The following is a 16,443-nucleotide window of genomic DNA, read 5'->3' on the forward strand; positions in this document are numbered from 1 at the left end:
GGAGCTCTTAAAGAACATGCCACTGAAAAATATTCTCTCGGAGTGAAGCAGTTGTTTGTCTTTATATGACTTATTTGTGCTGGTTTTGAGAGAAATTCCAAAATACAATGCCATTGGACTTCGTGGATTTAGAAAGTGCACTATATTGTGATTTTTTCGTTATAGATTGTTGTGTTTTTATGTACCATATTGTGTTGTGTCAATAATAAATATCTATAGAGATTATGTTCATCGATGTTTAAAAGGTGTGTTAGATTTTTTTTTGATATAAATTATTTTATAATTATAATAATTAATACGATATTTTAATAATAATAAATTTATTATTTTAATAAAAAAAATAAAAAAAATGAAAAAAAAAAAATATCATCTAAATATAGAATAAAATTAACGTCCTAATAAAATTTATGCACAGTCTCATACGATAAAACCCTACGTGTATATTTTCGTTGTCAAAGTTGCCATGCAAGCCCCGAGTCCGATCAAAGGACGGGTTTCATTTGCAGCAGAAGTGGAGTGAGAATCCAACGTGGCAGCACGCGGCGCGAAGCCCGCCTCCACTTTATTCTTCACGAAAAATAATCTCACAGTCACTCGATAGCCGCCGAGCACCCACACCCGGTCGCTCACCTTCTCCTCTCCCCCGCTCCCTCTTCTTCTGCTTCGGCCGCGATACAACAGCGGCGACGCGAACCAAGCACCAGACTCGTCAGAATGGAAGCACTAATCTTGGAGCTCCACGAGATCGAGGCGGTCAAATTCGGCGCCTTCAAGCTCAAATCCGGCATCACCTCCCCTATCTACATCGACCTCCGCCTCATCGTTTCCTTCCCCTCCCTCCTCTCCCGCATCGCCGACCTCCTCTTCTCAGCCGCCTCCTCCGCCGCACCCGCCGCCACCTTCGACCTCGTCTGCGGCGTCCCGTATACCGCCCTCCCCATCGCCACCGTCCTCTCCGTCTGCCGCTCCGTGCCCATGATCATGCGTCGCAAGGAGATCAAGGAACACGGCACCGGCCGCGTCGTCGAGGGCGCCTTCCACCCCGGCCAGATCTGCCTCGTCGTCGAGGACCTTGTCACCAGCGGCGCCTCCGTCCTCGAGACCGCCGGCCCCCTCCGCGCTGAGGGCCTTGAGGTGCGCGACGCCGTCGTCGTCATCGACCGCGAGCAGGGTGGCCGCGAGAACCTCGCTTCCCAGGGCATCCGCCTCCACGCGCTCACTACGCTCTCCGATGTCCTCCGGGTGCTCGTCGCCCACGGGAGGGTCTCCGAGGAGAAGGCCACCGAGGTCCGGCCATTTTTGGATGCCAATCGAATGGTCGCCGTCCCGGCAGCGCCGCCGCCGAGATCTAGGGTTAGGATTTCGTATGGGGAAAGAGCAGGGATGGCGAAAAACCCAACGGGAAAGAAGCTGTTTGAGGTGATCGAGAAGAAGCAGAGCAATCTGTGTCTTGCGGCGGATGTTTCAACTGCCAAGGAACTGCTTGATATCGCTGAAAAGGTGCGAACTTTGACATGAATCTTTCGTCTTTGTTTGTATATTTGCCTTCCTGGGATACCAACTGATATTTTAACTATTGATTCTGGCCTCCTGAAATTTTAAAGAACAGAACAGTATAATGAATGATTTGGAAGTCAGAACCTTTTTATAATACATTGACGTATCATTGTAGGTGATAATCTAGATGTTCGCAGCATTAGCACATACGTATGTGGCCTTTCCAAATGTTCATTTAAGCGAATCTTTTTCCAAGGGTTAACGTCAATCTTTAAATTGTTATAGTAGCCGTCTCATCTTAGGTTTTGAATGATGTTACTACTATTCCTTGTATAGTTTGATTGATCTGTAATTACTTGTCATGTGCATTATCTATTTGTTTAGATTTTTCATTACGGATGTCTCTTCTGAATGATAGATTCTATTGGATTAGTAACGAATAGAGAAATTACTCTGATGCTAGTTGGCTTAGGTCAAGCACTATGTGGTTGATAAATGTACTTCACTTGTTGCATCTGTTTGATTTTTCTGCAGGTTGGACCAGAGATTTGCTTGTTGAAAACGCATGTGGATATATTGCCTGATTTTACACCAGATTTTGGCTCTCAGCTCCGTTCAGTATGTCTCTCTCAAACAACATAAGCTACTCTAATTATTGATTCATGTATGTTTGAACTTTATGTAATAGTATCAATTTTTTAGTCTTGTACTTTTATGTATAGATAATATTCAAACAGCATATACAGGCATACAATCATTCATAGATTCAATGTACTTCTGATATTCTTTTGGAAGGCATAATCATTGCTCTCTAGGGAACTAACAATTGATGCGCATAAATACAACACACATATATTTAACATAGATACCTGTATAAACTAATGTCATTTTTGTCTCCAACCTCCTCCGCAACTGTAGGACTCCAAAATCTTCTTCTCTCTCTTTTATGGCATGGTTTCCAATTCTCTCTCTCTCTCTCTCTCTCCCCCCCCCCTCCCCGTCATGTATAGTGCACGTGCCAAGCACTAGTCTATATTAATTGTATTTAGTTTGCCTCGTTGAAACTGAAGAATGTGTTTACGTTCTTTAACATTTCTTATGCATGCTGGAATGCTAATATTTTTGCAGCCTTCTTGCATTCTTTAATTTGCCAAACATAACTTGTAATTGTTTATATGCCCCTGTAGTGATTCCTTCTCTTTGACTGCCATACACATGGCCAGGAGCTTTATTTATCATTTAGAGCTGGTTTTATGAGTCCTTAATCATCAATAGTTGCTACCATAGATTCTATATACTTTTGAAATAAACCCTCTTCTTCTTTCCCCCTGTTTTAGCTGGCCATCTGGCATGAGATCTTTGTAAGTTTATGACACTTCAGCCTCAATATTACCAAAATCCTAGTTAAAAGACTAAGCTATGTATATCGATCCTCTAACATAAAATTCTAAAGGCAGCAGATATGTCTTTGACACTCTAAGTTACTCCAACATTATGTGGTATCTTGATTTTATACTTAAGTAACCTGTTGAACCACACACTCTGACAAGAATTTTATTAGTTAAGCAAATAACAAACATCTGTGCTGTCTAGAAAGAGCTGGTGATATAGAAATCTTAAACTCTAGCCTGTCATCTTGTAGTTTTTGTTTGATTGCAGTATTTACTTCATGAAGCATCATGTCTCCGGTGGCTTTTGCTGGTTGGTTTGACTTGGTGATAGTTCGCTTGGAATTATTTAGACATGTGGTTTGCTCGAGGAAAAGCAGGTGGAGGTACAGTTTGAGTCATGGGACATGAATATAAATATAGAAGTAAGAGCTTTAATTATAAATATTAATTCATCACTGTGGGCTGCAAAACTCTTTTCAAGCATTGGCTTTTGGATATTTATGTCAAGAAATTTATTTATGGTTTCCTATGCATCGCGATTTTTATGTAGCTAGTATTGTAAAGTTATGAGGAGCTTACATATAAATTCAACAATTATTGGGTTTTATCTCAACATAATCTTAAATATATAATATCATGAAGGCTTTATTCACTTGTCAGAGGGCCTCTTGCAAAGAAGGATGCATAGATAGTTGAACTGGCATATGAAGACACGACATTTTGGGTTATGGAGTATAATATAGGTTGATTTTTGCACAGAACATCATGTAAACAAGATCAGGAGCAAAGCCTACTTTATCTTCTTCGCTGTGGTTGGAGGAAAGAATATAAAGTAAACAGAGAAAGTATTTGATTGAGCATTAGTTCTGAAGGGTTATTACTGTCAATTTGGGTGCTTACTCAGCCTTTACTAGAGATTCTTAAATTAATAGAGTATTAATTTTATTAGCATGTTTCATTAATTATAGATGATATTTGTACTTACCATAATTTTGGCTGTATTTGCCCTTAATACAAGGAAAGCATGTGCTGCATCTTTCCAGATAAAGTTTTATAAAACTGATTTTTTGGGGGTTAGTTTATATTTTTAAAAATTGTATTAGTTCTTGAGCTTTCTAAAAGTAGGTAACTTGGAGTTTATGACTTATGGAGGAACTTATATGCGAGCTAATCGTTCTTACCATTAGCAATAAATGACTCTTTTTGTCATACTCCCATATATAACTATTAAGTTATTTGACTGACGTCAAATTATCTCTATCTTGAAGTCATTTCTATGTCAAGAATATACATATTATTTCTCCAGCTCGACTGTAATTAGTTATTTGTATATGGCGGAAGATTGCAGAAAGGCATAACTTCCTTATCTTTGAAGACCGTAAGTTCGCCGACATTGGAAATACTGTAACCATGCAATATGAGGGGTAAGATACATCCTTCTTATCGTATTGCATATTACTTGTTTATTTTGACTCTTAATCATTAATATTTTCTGTTTAACAGTGGCTTCTTACATTTGTTTCTTTAGAGGCATATTCCGCATCTTGGACTGGGCAGATATTGTTAATGCGCACATAATATCCGGGCCTGGAATTGTGGATGGTCTGAAGTTGAAGGTTGTCTGAGTCTACTAATTGATCCCTGCCTGGGTTTTAAGAAGTAACCTGCCCCTAATTTTGTTGTACATTATTTTTTGTTTTGATGTTCAAAGGGCTTACCTCGAGGTAGGGGACTCTTGTTGCTCGCTGAAATGAGCTCATCCGGTAACCTGGCTACAGGCAATTACACATCTGCTGCAGTCAAAATAGCTGAGCAACATCCAGATTTTGTTGTTGGATTTATATCAGTGAATCCAGCTTCATGGCAAGGGGGACCAGCAGATCCAGCATTCATCCATGTGACTCCAGGAGTTCAAATGGTTTCTGGAGGGGATTCATTAGGCCAGCAGTACAACACTCCTCATTCAGTGAGTTTCTGGAGGGTATTATTTCTGATTTTCAAAGAGGAATATACTTATTGGCTATCAGAACCATGTTGGGATTGATATTCTTATGCTTCAAATATTCCATCCTTCTGCCTTGTAAATGTGATACTAGACCAACCATTAAAAATGAGGTTTTTGTACCAGATAGAAAATCATCATGGCAAGAAAAAATAACTTTAGACTAGAAATTACATTAAACTTTGAAGTATAATGTGCTTAAGCTATATAGATTTTTTTTTGGATGGTTGATTTACTGCTTATGTTTTGTTTACATGATACATCAAACATCTATGCAAATTTTTGGTACTCATGTGATACTAGATCAACCATTAAAAATGAGCTTTTTGTACCAGATAGCAAATCATCATAGCAAGAAAAAATAACTTTGGACTAGAAATTAAATTAAACTTTGAAGTATAATGTGCTTAAGCTACAGATTTTTTTTGGATGGTTGGTTTACTGCTTATGTTTTGTTTACATGACACACCAAACATCTATGCAAATTTTTGGTACTAATGATTATCTTCACATGCCTTCCATATTGGATCATATCTAAGTTTCCAAAGGTGTTGCCATTATGGAGGCTAAAGCAGATTCTTTTAAGCATCGTGGCTTGCCTCGGTTAGGTTACATATTTTATTTTAGCTTGAGTCATCAAAATAGGTTCTAATACCTCCTGAACGCCATACAGTAATCACACAGAATACAAAAGGGGGTTGGGCTTTGTAGGAATGTTATGGAACCCTGACGATGCAACTCTTTTGGTTCTGGTTGTCTTTCCCAACCCTCAATCATTTTAGCAGATTAAGCAGATAGAATAAGGAATGTAATGTGTTCAAGCAGGTTCTTGGTTCGTGATAATTTTATTTACTAGAATTTGATTTTGATTTTTTTCCCCTTGCATTACTGAACAGTCAGCAAAGGAAATTATGCCTTTATGATTTTAGGGTTATGACTGATCTATTTGATGACATCGTATAAGCAGAAGTGGTGATAAATGTCAGTAGCTATTATCTGAACCAAGTGCAATGGTGAAAATATTTTCTTCTGTAGTTTCTCAAGCTGTTTAGGAACTTATAATTGTAATAAGTTCTTTATTATGGAGTTATTTTCTGCTTCTTCAATGAATTTTTATACTGCTTTGCAGGTAATCCATGATAGAGGTAGTGATATCATCATAGTTGGCCGTGGAATTATCAAGGCAGCTGATCCAGCTGAAGCAGCTGGAGAGTATCGAATTCAAGGCTGGGATGCATACAAGGCTGGTTGCTCATGAGACTTCTGGCTTCTGATATTGCTCATATATGTTATGCACAATAAAAATTTTCATGGATGATTATATTTTGTCATCTATCTCTTGATTCAGTATCATTATGGTCCATGCACACCATAACAGCAGCCCAAAAACCTGCCACCTGATGATTCATGTTGCGTTTGATTATCTGATGCATATTAATGTTTTACTGCAAGCCTCGTCAAAAAATGGCTTCTTGGGTTAAGAAATATCCAGACCAGTTCCACGCTCAGATGCCAAGTGCCTTTGAGTACTCTCTAACGTGATCAGCATGGACCTCATTTTATTTGTAACTGTGCTGCATGTAAGTGTTTATTTTTACTTTGTTTCGCCAATCGGGGCTATATTTTCATAAGGAGAATCGAACTTTCCAAAGCCTATCATTTTGCTTTATCTCCAAATTTAGCTTTTGCTGTCCTGTGAAGCTCAAGTTTTCTTGCCGTGCACTGAAAAAATTTGTTTATTGGGAATACTCAATGCTGCCAACCGCATGGAGGGCTTATATTTCCCCGCACTTGGTCTATGTTAAGCTGCTTCATATGCAATCCTAGTTTTTGGTGTATTGTACAGCCTTTGTTTCCAGGCATTCTGAGATTGAGCCATTTGAGATGTTGTTAGCATATGATGACCAAATTCTCACTTTGCCACAGTAATAGTTGAGACTTCTGGTCTCCCTCTTGTGGCTGCTTTGCTTTCTCTGAACAGATTGGCCCCTTAATCCATCGCCCTTGATGGTTAGCACTGCCACCTCAACTTCTGGCCAGCTAGCTGCTAGAAAGCTGCGATGGCATTGATCTGGTGTCTGGTGATGACGGAGGCAAAAAAGGATCTCATTTATGCAGGAGAATAGAGGTTGCAGCAGTGCTACTGTGACTTGGAGCAGGCCACGCTCATGGCTTGCTGAAGTCATAGGCTAATGAGCTCTAGCATTAGCTTTTTCCTATTCTTTCAGGTTAAGCTCCAGTCTTGCATGACAATTACTTACAGTGCTGTGGGATATAGGTCTAAAAAATTGATATAGGTGTTAAAACTGATCCCACATGGAGTAGCGTTGAACTGCTAGTCAAGAGACCACCCCCCGGAGACACAATGGCTTGTTCCCTTAACCAACACAAGTTGCATATTCTTCATTCTTTGCATTGAAACTTGAGAGCTGATGGTATAATAAGCAACTCTCTTAGAAGTTTCAATATTTGGAGTGGTTCATTTGCATCAAGCAACCAGCCATGGCTTCCTTGTACTTCTGTGTGAGGGGAGTTAACCAGATATATTTAAATAGTGAGTGTTTATAAAGTTCATGGAGTTATGATCTACGTTTTCGCTAGTTACCTGTATGATGAAATCACAGTTGGGAGGGGATAGTTACAAGATAAGTTGTTTAAAAGCATCTGAAAAAAGAAAAAAAATAATAGAAGTTGATTGAGAGATCTCATGGACAATTGTGTGCTATCTTTTGCCATGGCCGTGAGATTTCTGGTCTGCATGATCAGTTTAGGTGACAGCAGGATGTAGTTTCTTTAATTCTATGATTTTGATAATTAGATGTCTTTTATGCCAGCAATATTGCTAGGCCCGTCTAGCTTAGCCGGTAGAGCGCAAGGCTCTTAACCTTTTGGTTGTGGGTTGGAGCCCCACGGTAGGCATTTTTTTTTTTTTTTTAAACAAAAAAAATATTTTTTGCTTGCTTTATTTTTCCCCCTTTTTTCCAAAGGCAAACTATGCAAATCTAAACAGCTCAGATTTATGGATTCGGCTAGGGCTCAGATAAACCATGCCAATGAAAATCAATCTTTTTCTAATTTCTTAGGGAAAGTAATTTCTTAGCTTATTTTCAGAAGAAAAAAAATTGCTCATTCCCTTTTTTTTTTTTTTTTTTAATTCTTGTTATTTCAAAGGCAAGCAAATGCAAGACCAAGCGGCTTAGATATGTCCGCATTAGCTACTGAATTTATGTTCAAGATTTGCAGATTGTTGATAAGGGCTGGCCCTTAATATATAAATCATATCAGCAAACTTCTAATGCCAGCCTTCGCTCAAATCATTTTGGACAGAAGATTGCAGCGCCATTTGATTCCAAGCAATCTGAAATCTGCATCAAATTTATCTTGAATTGCTTATTTAAAACCTTATCCAACAAGATATTTTGTTAATATGCTAATAGTACGTCACTTGGCTAGTTATAACTCTCTCTCCAAGTACGAAGTCTTGGATTGAAGTCCGCACAGCGGTGAATAACCAATGAATTTTCATAAAGAAAATCGTTAATGAAAAAGAAATGTTGACAAATTACCAAATAAATGAGATCGGATTGCTAAATAAATTTTTTCTTTATAAGAGAAAAAAATTGTAAATACACTTGCAAAGGAGTAGCACAAGCAATATCTGTCCATTACCCATGTATAGGGGTGGCAAAAATGGGCTAGCCCAACCTAATCTTATTGGGGTAAGATTTGGTTAAAAAAATTTTAACTAAGATTGTTGGTGCACCTAATCGATCTATGGTCATGTGGCAGCATCAGTTGAGATCGGCGTATTACCGATCTACAGGTGAAACATTACCATATCACATCAACTGATCTGAAGATTCACCAAAACTGCTTTAAGCCAGACTGGGCTACTACCGACCTGTCGATATGTTACTCGATTTGCAGCAAGGGTACATCGAATTTGACCGATCTCATCAAACTTAATTGATCTCACTTGTAGAGGCAATGAAGCTCCAAGTTAGTTATCTTCCAGCTATATTATAGCTGTGCTACAACCATGTTACAACTATAATCCATGTGGGTGAATGATAACCCATGATCTTCATATAGCTGGTTATTCTATTATAACAAACTATCGGCTTAACAAACAGATCTTTCGAATCAAATGGTTACTAACGGCCTAATAAACTCTCTCCATGGCTTAACAACAAAGTAACCTCCTCTATATAAAGGACAGTAGGGGTTCCTCCAATGTAGAGTCATAACTCATAGAGCCCAGAGTCTACTAAACTCTTTCCAATTCTCCCACCGAATGGAATCTGAATTCTCTCCATTCCAATATACTCTTTGCTCTCTACTTTTCTATTTTTGACTATCTGTTCTCAAGGCCCCAGCTGACTTAAGCATCGGAGGATCTTAAATCGGAGGGTATCCACTGATTTTAGAACTTCTTTTGCAGGATCACCTATGGACTTCATCAACTTGATCCTCTTCAGCACTTCAGCTCGAATCTGGACCGACCTCGCTATTCTACCTTCGGATCCTTACAGTAATAGATTGATACTAGATGAAGGATTTTGCCTAAAAGATTTTGTGAAATATGGTAAATCGAGGAGCACAAAATAATTCTCTACCTTCACCATCTTCTTCAGGAGGCAAATCAAAAGCTGTTCAACCTTCAGTTGTGGTCGATCCATAGTAGTTCACTCTTTTAGTTCAACAAGTGCAGGCTCCCACTGCTACCATACAATAACTCCAATATACCATAGAGTAGCAACGAGAGGTAATTCCTCAAGAAGTTCTGTCCCAACATATTCATTAGCCAATCCATCAAGATCCCCATCCTAACCGTCATCCTACTCAGACTGACCAATCTTTTGAAGGAGAATCTATTCCTGATAGTGAAAAATCATATTGGGCAAAAGGTCTTGAAATGAAGATTCAAGATCTAGAAAAATGATCGATGAAAGTACAACTTGGGTATTATTTCTAAGATAAGTAAGATTTTGACCTACGATCCCCTTTTCTCAAGAAATTTGAATGAGCCTATTCCTTCTTGGTTCAAACTGCCAACGATAGAATTATTTGATGGTTCCACTGATTTCCTAGATTATCTTAAAGGATATAGAGACATTATGAGGTTATAAGGGAATCTGATGCCCTACTTTACATTGCTTTCCCCATTACCCTCAAAAAATCTGCAAGGATATGATTTTCTGGACTCCAATCGGGGTCTATCTCTTCCTTTGAGCAATTAGCCAAACTATTTGTCACTTATTTCGATAATAACTGATTTTGTCTGAAGAATACAAATAGTCTTTTTTGTTAAGCAATAGGAGGGTGAGTCCCTCCATAAGTACACGATGGCTTCAATGCCACCATGCTTGAATACAAAAGTTTCAATGAGTTTGTTGTAATGGCTATCTTAAAGTAAGAACTCTGGAGTAATCACTTAATTTTCTCCCTAAACAAAAATTTTTTGGACACCTATGATCAAATACTAATCCAGGTCCAAAAGTATGCTCAAGCCAAGGAGGCAGAAAGTATAACTCGACGTGCAAAGAAAGAGAAGCATGGGAAAAAATGACCCTGAGAAGAAGACCATGGAGATCGGCCAAAGAATGGTTCTAATCGATCTCAAAAGAATCCAAGGTCAAGAAGCCCACCTCAGCTTTTTGATACCTACATGCCTTTATCTGCTCCTCATATCCAGATACTGATGGAATCAAAGACCAATGAAATCTTCATCGGACTAAACCCATGAAGGCTCCATCGATGAAGAGAGATAAAAGGAAGTACTGTCACTTCCATCAAGATCATGGCCATGATACTAAAGAATATCGATAGCTCAAGGATGAGATTAAAGTCTTAATTCATAGAGGCTACCTCCACAAGTATGTCCAAGATCAGATAGGATAGGCTACTAAGCAACCTTTGAAGGTTAATGACAATGTAGAACATAATCGGCCTACTACTGGAGTCATTAACATAATCACAGACCTTGGCGGAGTTTGAAGGGCAGCTGAGAGTCTTTCCCTGAAGGGGCAACTCACTGATAATGTTGCTTCTTTTTCTGATATTGATGTTCAAGAAATCTAAACTCTTCACAATGATGCAGTTGTCATCTCTATGATAATAGCAAAATATGATGTAAAAAAGATATTAGCAAATAATGGAAGCTCTATTGACATATTATTCTATGATGCATTCCAAAAAATGAATATGCTAGATCAACTGAAATATATCAGCACCCCATTGGTTAGATTCTCTAAAGATCCTATAGCTGTTGAAGAAGAAATCACTTTGTCGGTAACCACAGGATAGGAACCTCGACAGTCTACTATACAACTCACCTTTCTGATTGTCAAAATACCATCAGTTTACAATGCTATTCTTGGTCAACCTAGACTTAATGCCCTTAAAGTAGTAGTCTCTACCTATCATCTGTTAGTTTGGTTTTTAATGAGAAATGGTATCACACCCCACTCCCTAAACTAAGCAAGGGTATAATAGTTGAGTAGATTTTACTAACACCTTATGCCGCGGTTCATAAGCTGCTAGTAAACCGTATTCATCTACCATATCCTACTACAGTTCAAATCAAACATAAATCTCGAGCCAACTCAACATAACTCAAAAATAGTTTCATGTTTTTATTCATCATTCCATAACTTTACACATATGGTTTAAAAATATTAAATGTTAACATTCTCTGATTTGAACAAACTCAAAATATACGACAAAATCCAAAATGCTCCTCTCACTAGCTAACACGACAAAATGCTCCTCACACTAGTTGACAAGATCAAAATGTGCTCCTCTCTCTCTAGCTGACATGACCAATCTCCTTCTAGTATGGATGCTGATGAAGATATAGACACTTTACTTTTATGCCTGACTAAAATGCTCCATGTCTGCAACAAAAGAAATGAGGGGGAATAAGACCTGAGTCCTAGTGAATGGATAATCCACCTAACAATGGAGAAACAAGATAGTTCAGCTTTGATATTTAATATAGCAAATAATTGACAATATTGATATGCTTTTAAATTTTTATCTGTTAAACAAAAATAAAATCATATAGTAAATTATTTTACTAAAAAAAATACTGCTGGGCTACTACAGACTATATCACAGGGCACCACTCCCTTGGATAGCCGATACATAATACTGATACTACTGAGCCCCACTGGGCATGCTAAATTTATGCTATTTTTTTGCTATTTATGGTGCTGCTGTTTGAAAGACTGATACTGCGACACATCTGATAGGTTGATCACTCCTATAGATAGTCTTTTTAAATGAAAACTCAATAAATTTTCAAAGACTGATAAGCTGATACAAAAATATCTTCAAACCAAAAATGCTATGCTATCCAATCAGTTACACATACACATACATATTCTTGAACAACATTCAAATAAATAGAGATTTATTTTTTTTTCAAATTAACTTCTTTCATAGCAAAATATAATGGAGAAAACATCAAAGTTAGATAGGAAAACCCACTCACCTCTTGAGAGCTAGTGCACTACCTTGGTGCTTGACTGACCCAATGGACCCCTTGAGCCATCTTCTTCTCTTATAAAATTGGCACATATAATTATTAATGTGATATTTACATGATACATGAATATAAGAATATATGCTTTGCTTTTTATGCTTATTCTTTAATCTTTCTAACTCTTACTTTTGCTCTATTCTGCTTTGCTCTGATTAGGGTTAACTAAACCTCAACATAAACTCAAGACTTCTAGCAATTCAACTATATTTTATTTTCATTTCTTTCAAATTTAGCCAACACAAACTCCAACTTATTTGCTAAAATATTTTAGACTAAGTTCAATAAAATTGGCAGTGATAATTCATCCTCCAATTCAAGTTTAAACTCATAATTCGATTTCTCAAAACATCAAATCTAATAGTAATTAATCAAGATTCAGTTTATATCTAATTTAGGGATTAAAATCCTTAACTCCAATGATTACAATCTTGCTAAAATCAACACAATCTTCTTTCTTTTTCCACCGTCAGTAATTTCAACAACCCTTCTTCTTTTCAAATCAAAATCACCTTTTCTTGTTGAATTCTCTTTGATCTTTAACTAAAAATTTGATCTTCTCCAACTCATCTCCCTCTCTATTCTGTCTGTTTTACTAAGGAACTAAAATAGTAGCAAAAGAGAAGCTGGTGGCTAGGGCTTGGAGGGGAATAAATTAAGGGAGCTGCTTGCCACTTGTGACACATATGAAAAGCCTGCAATTAATGACCACGCTAAGGTACTGCCAAAAGAAATTTCAGCTCTTTCTTTATCTAGTAAAGCTATTGAGTTATTTTTTTAAAAATTCTTTTTAAATCAAAACTTTAGAACATTTGGGACCCATCCAGTCTCATAGTTTTCCTACAGATGAGTGGACTCACCTGAAACTTGAGTCGACTCGCCACCACACTGCCCTCAATATATATACCTAGATGTCTTTCAAAATATCAACTCATTCTATTTTTAAATAGTCATCAAAATTCAACTTTGATGTCACTATTATCACTTTAATCTTTTAATCAATTTCTCCCTCTAGTATCAAATGAATTTATACTTCATTAGTGCTAAATATGTTGAAAAGGATGCAGGATTTCATGCATGAATTTCAAAACTTTTTTGAAATATAACGCAGTGGAACATATAAATTAAATAATTTAATCTACAAATGCATGTAATCAAATTACTAAACCCTACAATTAGGACCTATAACATGTCATATTGCATTTATAAATCAAAAAATAAAAGATTTGATATTGATCAAATCAATATCCTAGATCTAAAATATTTTTAGATCTAAAATCTAGATCATATCTAGATAAAAGAAAAGATCAGATCTCTTACCTTCATGCGGATCGAGAACTCCACGGTTGATTTTTTTTGTTGCTTTTGGAGCCGCACACGCATCTGACCTCTACAGGTGATCCACACGAGATTGCAATAAAATCGAAAGTTCGTCGACCGAAGATCCGCTCGAAGTGCTAGCTTCTTGCAGATCCCTCCGGATGGTTAATCTAAAAAATATTCTTTAGATCTCTTGAACATTCCAAGAGATGAAGAATATGAGGAGGAATAAAGAATAAGTTAAATATTTTGACCTCCTTAAAATCAAAATTAATATTTAATAGAAAAGGATCCTAAGAGAAGACAGATCTTCTTCTTCAGTACATCAACAATTGATATCCTGAAAATATCTCTATGCTAGGACATGAGAAGACCTTCTTCTCTTGATATTTTTTAGTTTTCAAATCTTATGATATCTAATTTTTCTCATAAAAAAATCTCATAATTTATGAAGAAGAAGGGTTCTAAAAGAAACCTTAAGAAAAGATCTTCTTTTCTTCTTCTTCTTCCATCAGAACTATTAGATGTGTGCCCTAGATGCCAGATTGGCCGACACATTCCTGTACAAATCTAAGGGTAAATTTATAATTTTGATTATAAATCAATAAATGGATTATTCTTCTATCACATTGTGTACATTGTATCTGTGATACATCCTTTGAGTGAGTAGAAATGTCAATTCATATTTTTAAGAGTTGAAAATTTAAGGCATGAATTTACATAACTAACTCATAAACAGTTTCTGACCATAGGATCATCATGAGGATGGTGATCGATCCGGAAGGTTGGTGTACAATCGTTTCCTTAGGATAGATGTGTCTTAAATCTACGGTGTGGAGACACCAGAGCGAGAGTACAGATATTCATTGAGAATGAGAGTACTGAGCATGACCATATCAAGCAGTCATAAGGAAGTCTACCTTCTCGTCGATGACTAGCTCGATGCTGCAGTTGTGTGTCTTGTTCTTTGACCTGAGGTGCATCGACAGTTCACCTTAAGTGTGTTATAGTTTGACTACACCATAACTCGATCTCCTAGCTATTCAGAATTTTGAGGTGTATGTTGGCTGTAGCATATTCATTGTAGGAACTAGGTCGCACCAAGATGGGATCTATCAACCTCGATAGATGAGAGGAGTAGTCCTATGATGATCGAAAGATCAAGTCCTTAAGTCCATGGCCATGGCAGAGTGAAATAATGAAAAAAAAAATTTCCATTGGGGTTTCACATCAGACTCAGATCGATTGATTCATGTGACTGATGTTGGATTTGACGAGTTCACCTTAACCCTAATTCAGTCGGGACTCATGATAGAGGAACTCAATCACACAGGTAGCTACACCGAGATGTTCATCTTCAGTTCTGATGAGTTGCCACCACATACTGCTAGGTGTCACTGGTGGATTTTGAGAGCAATTAGAATGATATTGATGATCGATCATTCTAATTGTCTGAATCAGAAGAGTTCTGGTCCATCGAAAGGAGTTTCGATGATGTCGATGATGAGATCACGACATGTCTCATTACCATACGGAATTGAACCTAACTGGGTCATACTAATAAGGGGTAGGATCTGGATGTCATCAATTGGGCTAACCCAATTGATTTGGATAAGATCCAATTAGGTTCAAAAAAATTGTGCTAGCACATGATTGAGCCTAACTTTCTTCTCGTGTAATCTTTTCTGTCTCTACTGAGCCAAATATGATTTGACTCATCCAGAGAATCTTGAAAAAAAAATTTTCAGTCTAAATGAAGCTTGTCCAACTTAGAAAAGGCTTGTCTTAATTCATGAGATGAATTTAAGACAACACTTGCTAATTCCTAGCACCTGCCAATTTTATTTTAGGACATCCGTCAAAAGTTGACATATGGGTCTTAAACTGAAGAGGGCTCATTGGAAAATTTTTATGGAGTGTCCACATGCCTAAACCACATCAAATTGACTGCCATAATCAGATTATGGCGTGAGCCCAATTGGATTAAGTGGGCGCCCCAAGTGGATAAGGATTGGAGAGACTTGATAAGATTGGACTCCTTGGCGCCAACTCTCTTTGTGCTTATCCAATGTTGGTGCCAACTTTTGGAGATAAGGTGGGATTCTTATCTGATGTGATCAGATGACATCACTCCATCAATCAAATTTTTTTTAGATTAAATAGAATTTTTTGATTGATCCAATGATGTGGCACTGCGCAGCATACAGGGTCTATAAAATCCCTGTTTGTGCCTAGGGTTTAAGGTTTTCTGCTCAAGACCCAGCCAAAATGAGAATTCTCTCCTCTTCAATACATCCTCCCTACTCTCCTCTCTCCCCTCTTCACGTCCAAGGAGTTGGACGTCCATCTGGCAAAGGTCCAAGGCATGGTGACGCCTGGAACAGGAAGGCTATAGGACATCTTCGACAGGCTGCTGCTCCAATTTTAGAAGAAGTTCTGAAGTACTTCCAAATCAGATAGAGATCTGATTTTTGGAGCATAGATTCATGAGGAGAAAATATTCTAGGTCCTGCCTGAGTGGATATCGGTAGAAGCCAGGCGCTTGCGTGGCTACATCAGAACCTCGGGCTGTGCTGAGATCATCTACAGGGTAATCAGATTACCCTTGAGGTATGTCTATACTTCTCATACTTTTAGATTTAATTTTAGATTTTAAATATCAGATAATAAAATTAGATCTAATAGATATT

The 16,443-nt window shown here is 37.6% G+C and overlaps 1 protein-coding gene and 1 non-coding gene across 3 annotated transcripts; both read left to right on the forward strand.

Annotated features, from left to right (window-relative positions):
• Positions 1-573: 573 nt before the first annotated feature.
• LOC105033278 (uridine 5'-monophosphate synthase) lies at positions 574-6,544 on the forward strand. Of its 2 annotated transcripts, none has more exons than XM_010908012.4 (6): positions 574-1,500; positions 2,032-2,115; positions 4,230-4,312; positions 4,417-4,504; positions 4,600-4,869; positions 6,020-6,544. In XM_010908012.4, the coding sequence occupies exons 1-6, from the start codon at positions 715-717 to the stop codon at positions 6,146-6,148; spliced, it is 1,440 nt and encodes a 479-aa protein (XP_010906314.1). In that variant the 5' UTR covers positions 574-714; the 3' UTR covers positions 6,149-6,544. The 2 variants fall into 2 exon arrangements, with proteins under 2 accessions (XP_010906314.1, XP_010906315.1); XM_010908013.4 differs by having other exon boundaries at positions 575-1,500; positions 4,600-4,854.
• Positions 6,545-7,736: 1,192 nt separating this feature from the next.
• Positions 7,737-7,809, forward strand: TRNAK-CUU (transfer RNA lysine (anticodon CUU)). Its single transcript has one exon. It is a non-coding gene; the product is annotated as a tRNA-Lys (tRNA).
• Positions 7,810-16,443: the final 8,634 nt, after the last annotated feature.

Source organism: Elaeis guineensis, chromosome 5 (assembly GCF_000442705.2).
Source record: "Elaeis guineensis isolate ETL-2024a chromosome 5, EG11, whole genome shotgun sequence".
Taxonomy (NCBI): Eukaryota; Viridiplantae; Streptophyta; class Magnoliopsida; order Arecales; family Arecaceae; genus Elaeis; species Elaeis guineensis.

Bases quoted from the DNA above. Each gene is read 5' to 3' on its own strand.
- LOC105033278 (XM_010908012.4), top strand. From the start codon at position 715: ATGGAAGCACTAATCTTGGAGCTCCACGAGATCGAGGCGGTCAAATTC. The intron at 2,116-4,229 runs GTATGTCTCTCT...ATATGGCGGAAG, and splicing joins TTGGCTCTCAGCTCCGTTCA to ATTGCAGAAAGGCATAACTT. The intron at 4,505-4,599 runs GTTGTCTGAGTC...TGATGTTCAAAG, and splicing joins TGGATGGTCTGAAGTTGAAG to GGCTTACCTCGAGGTAGGGG.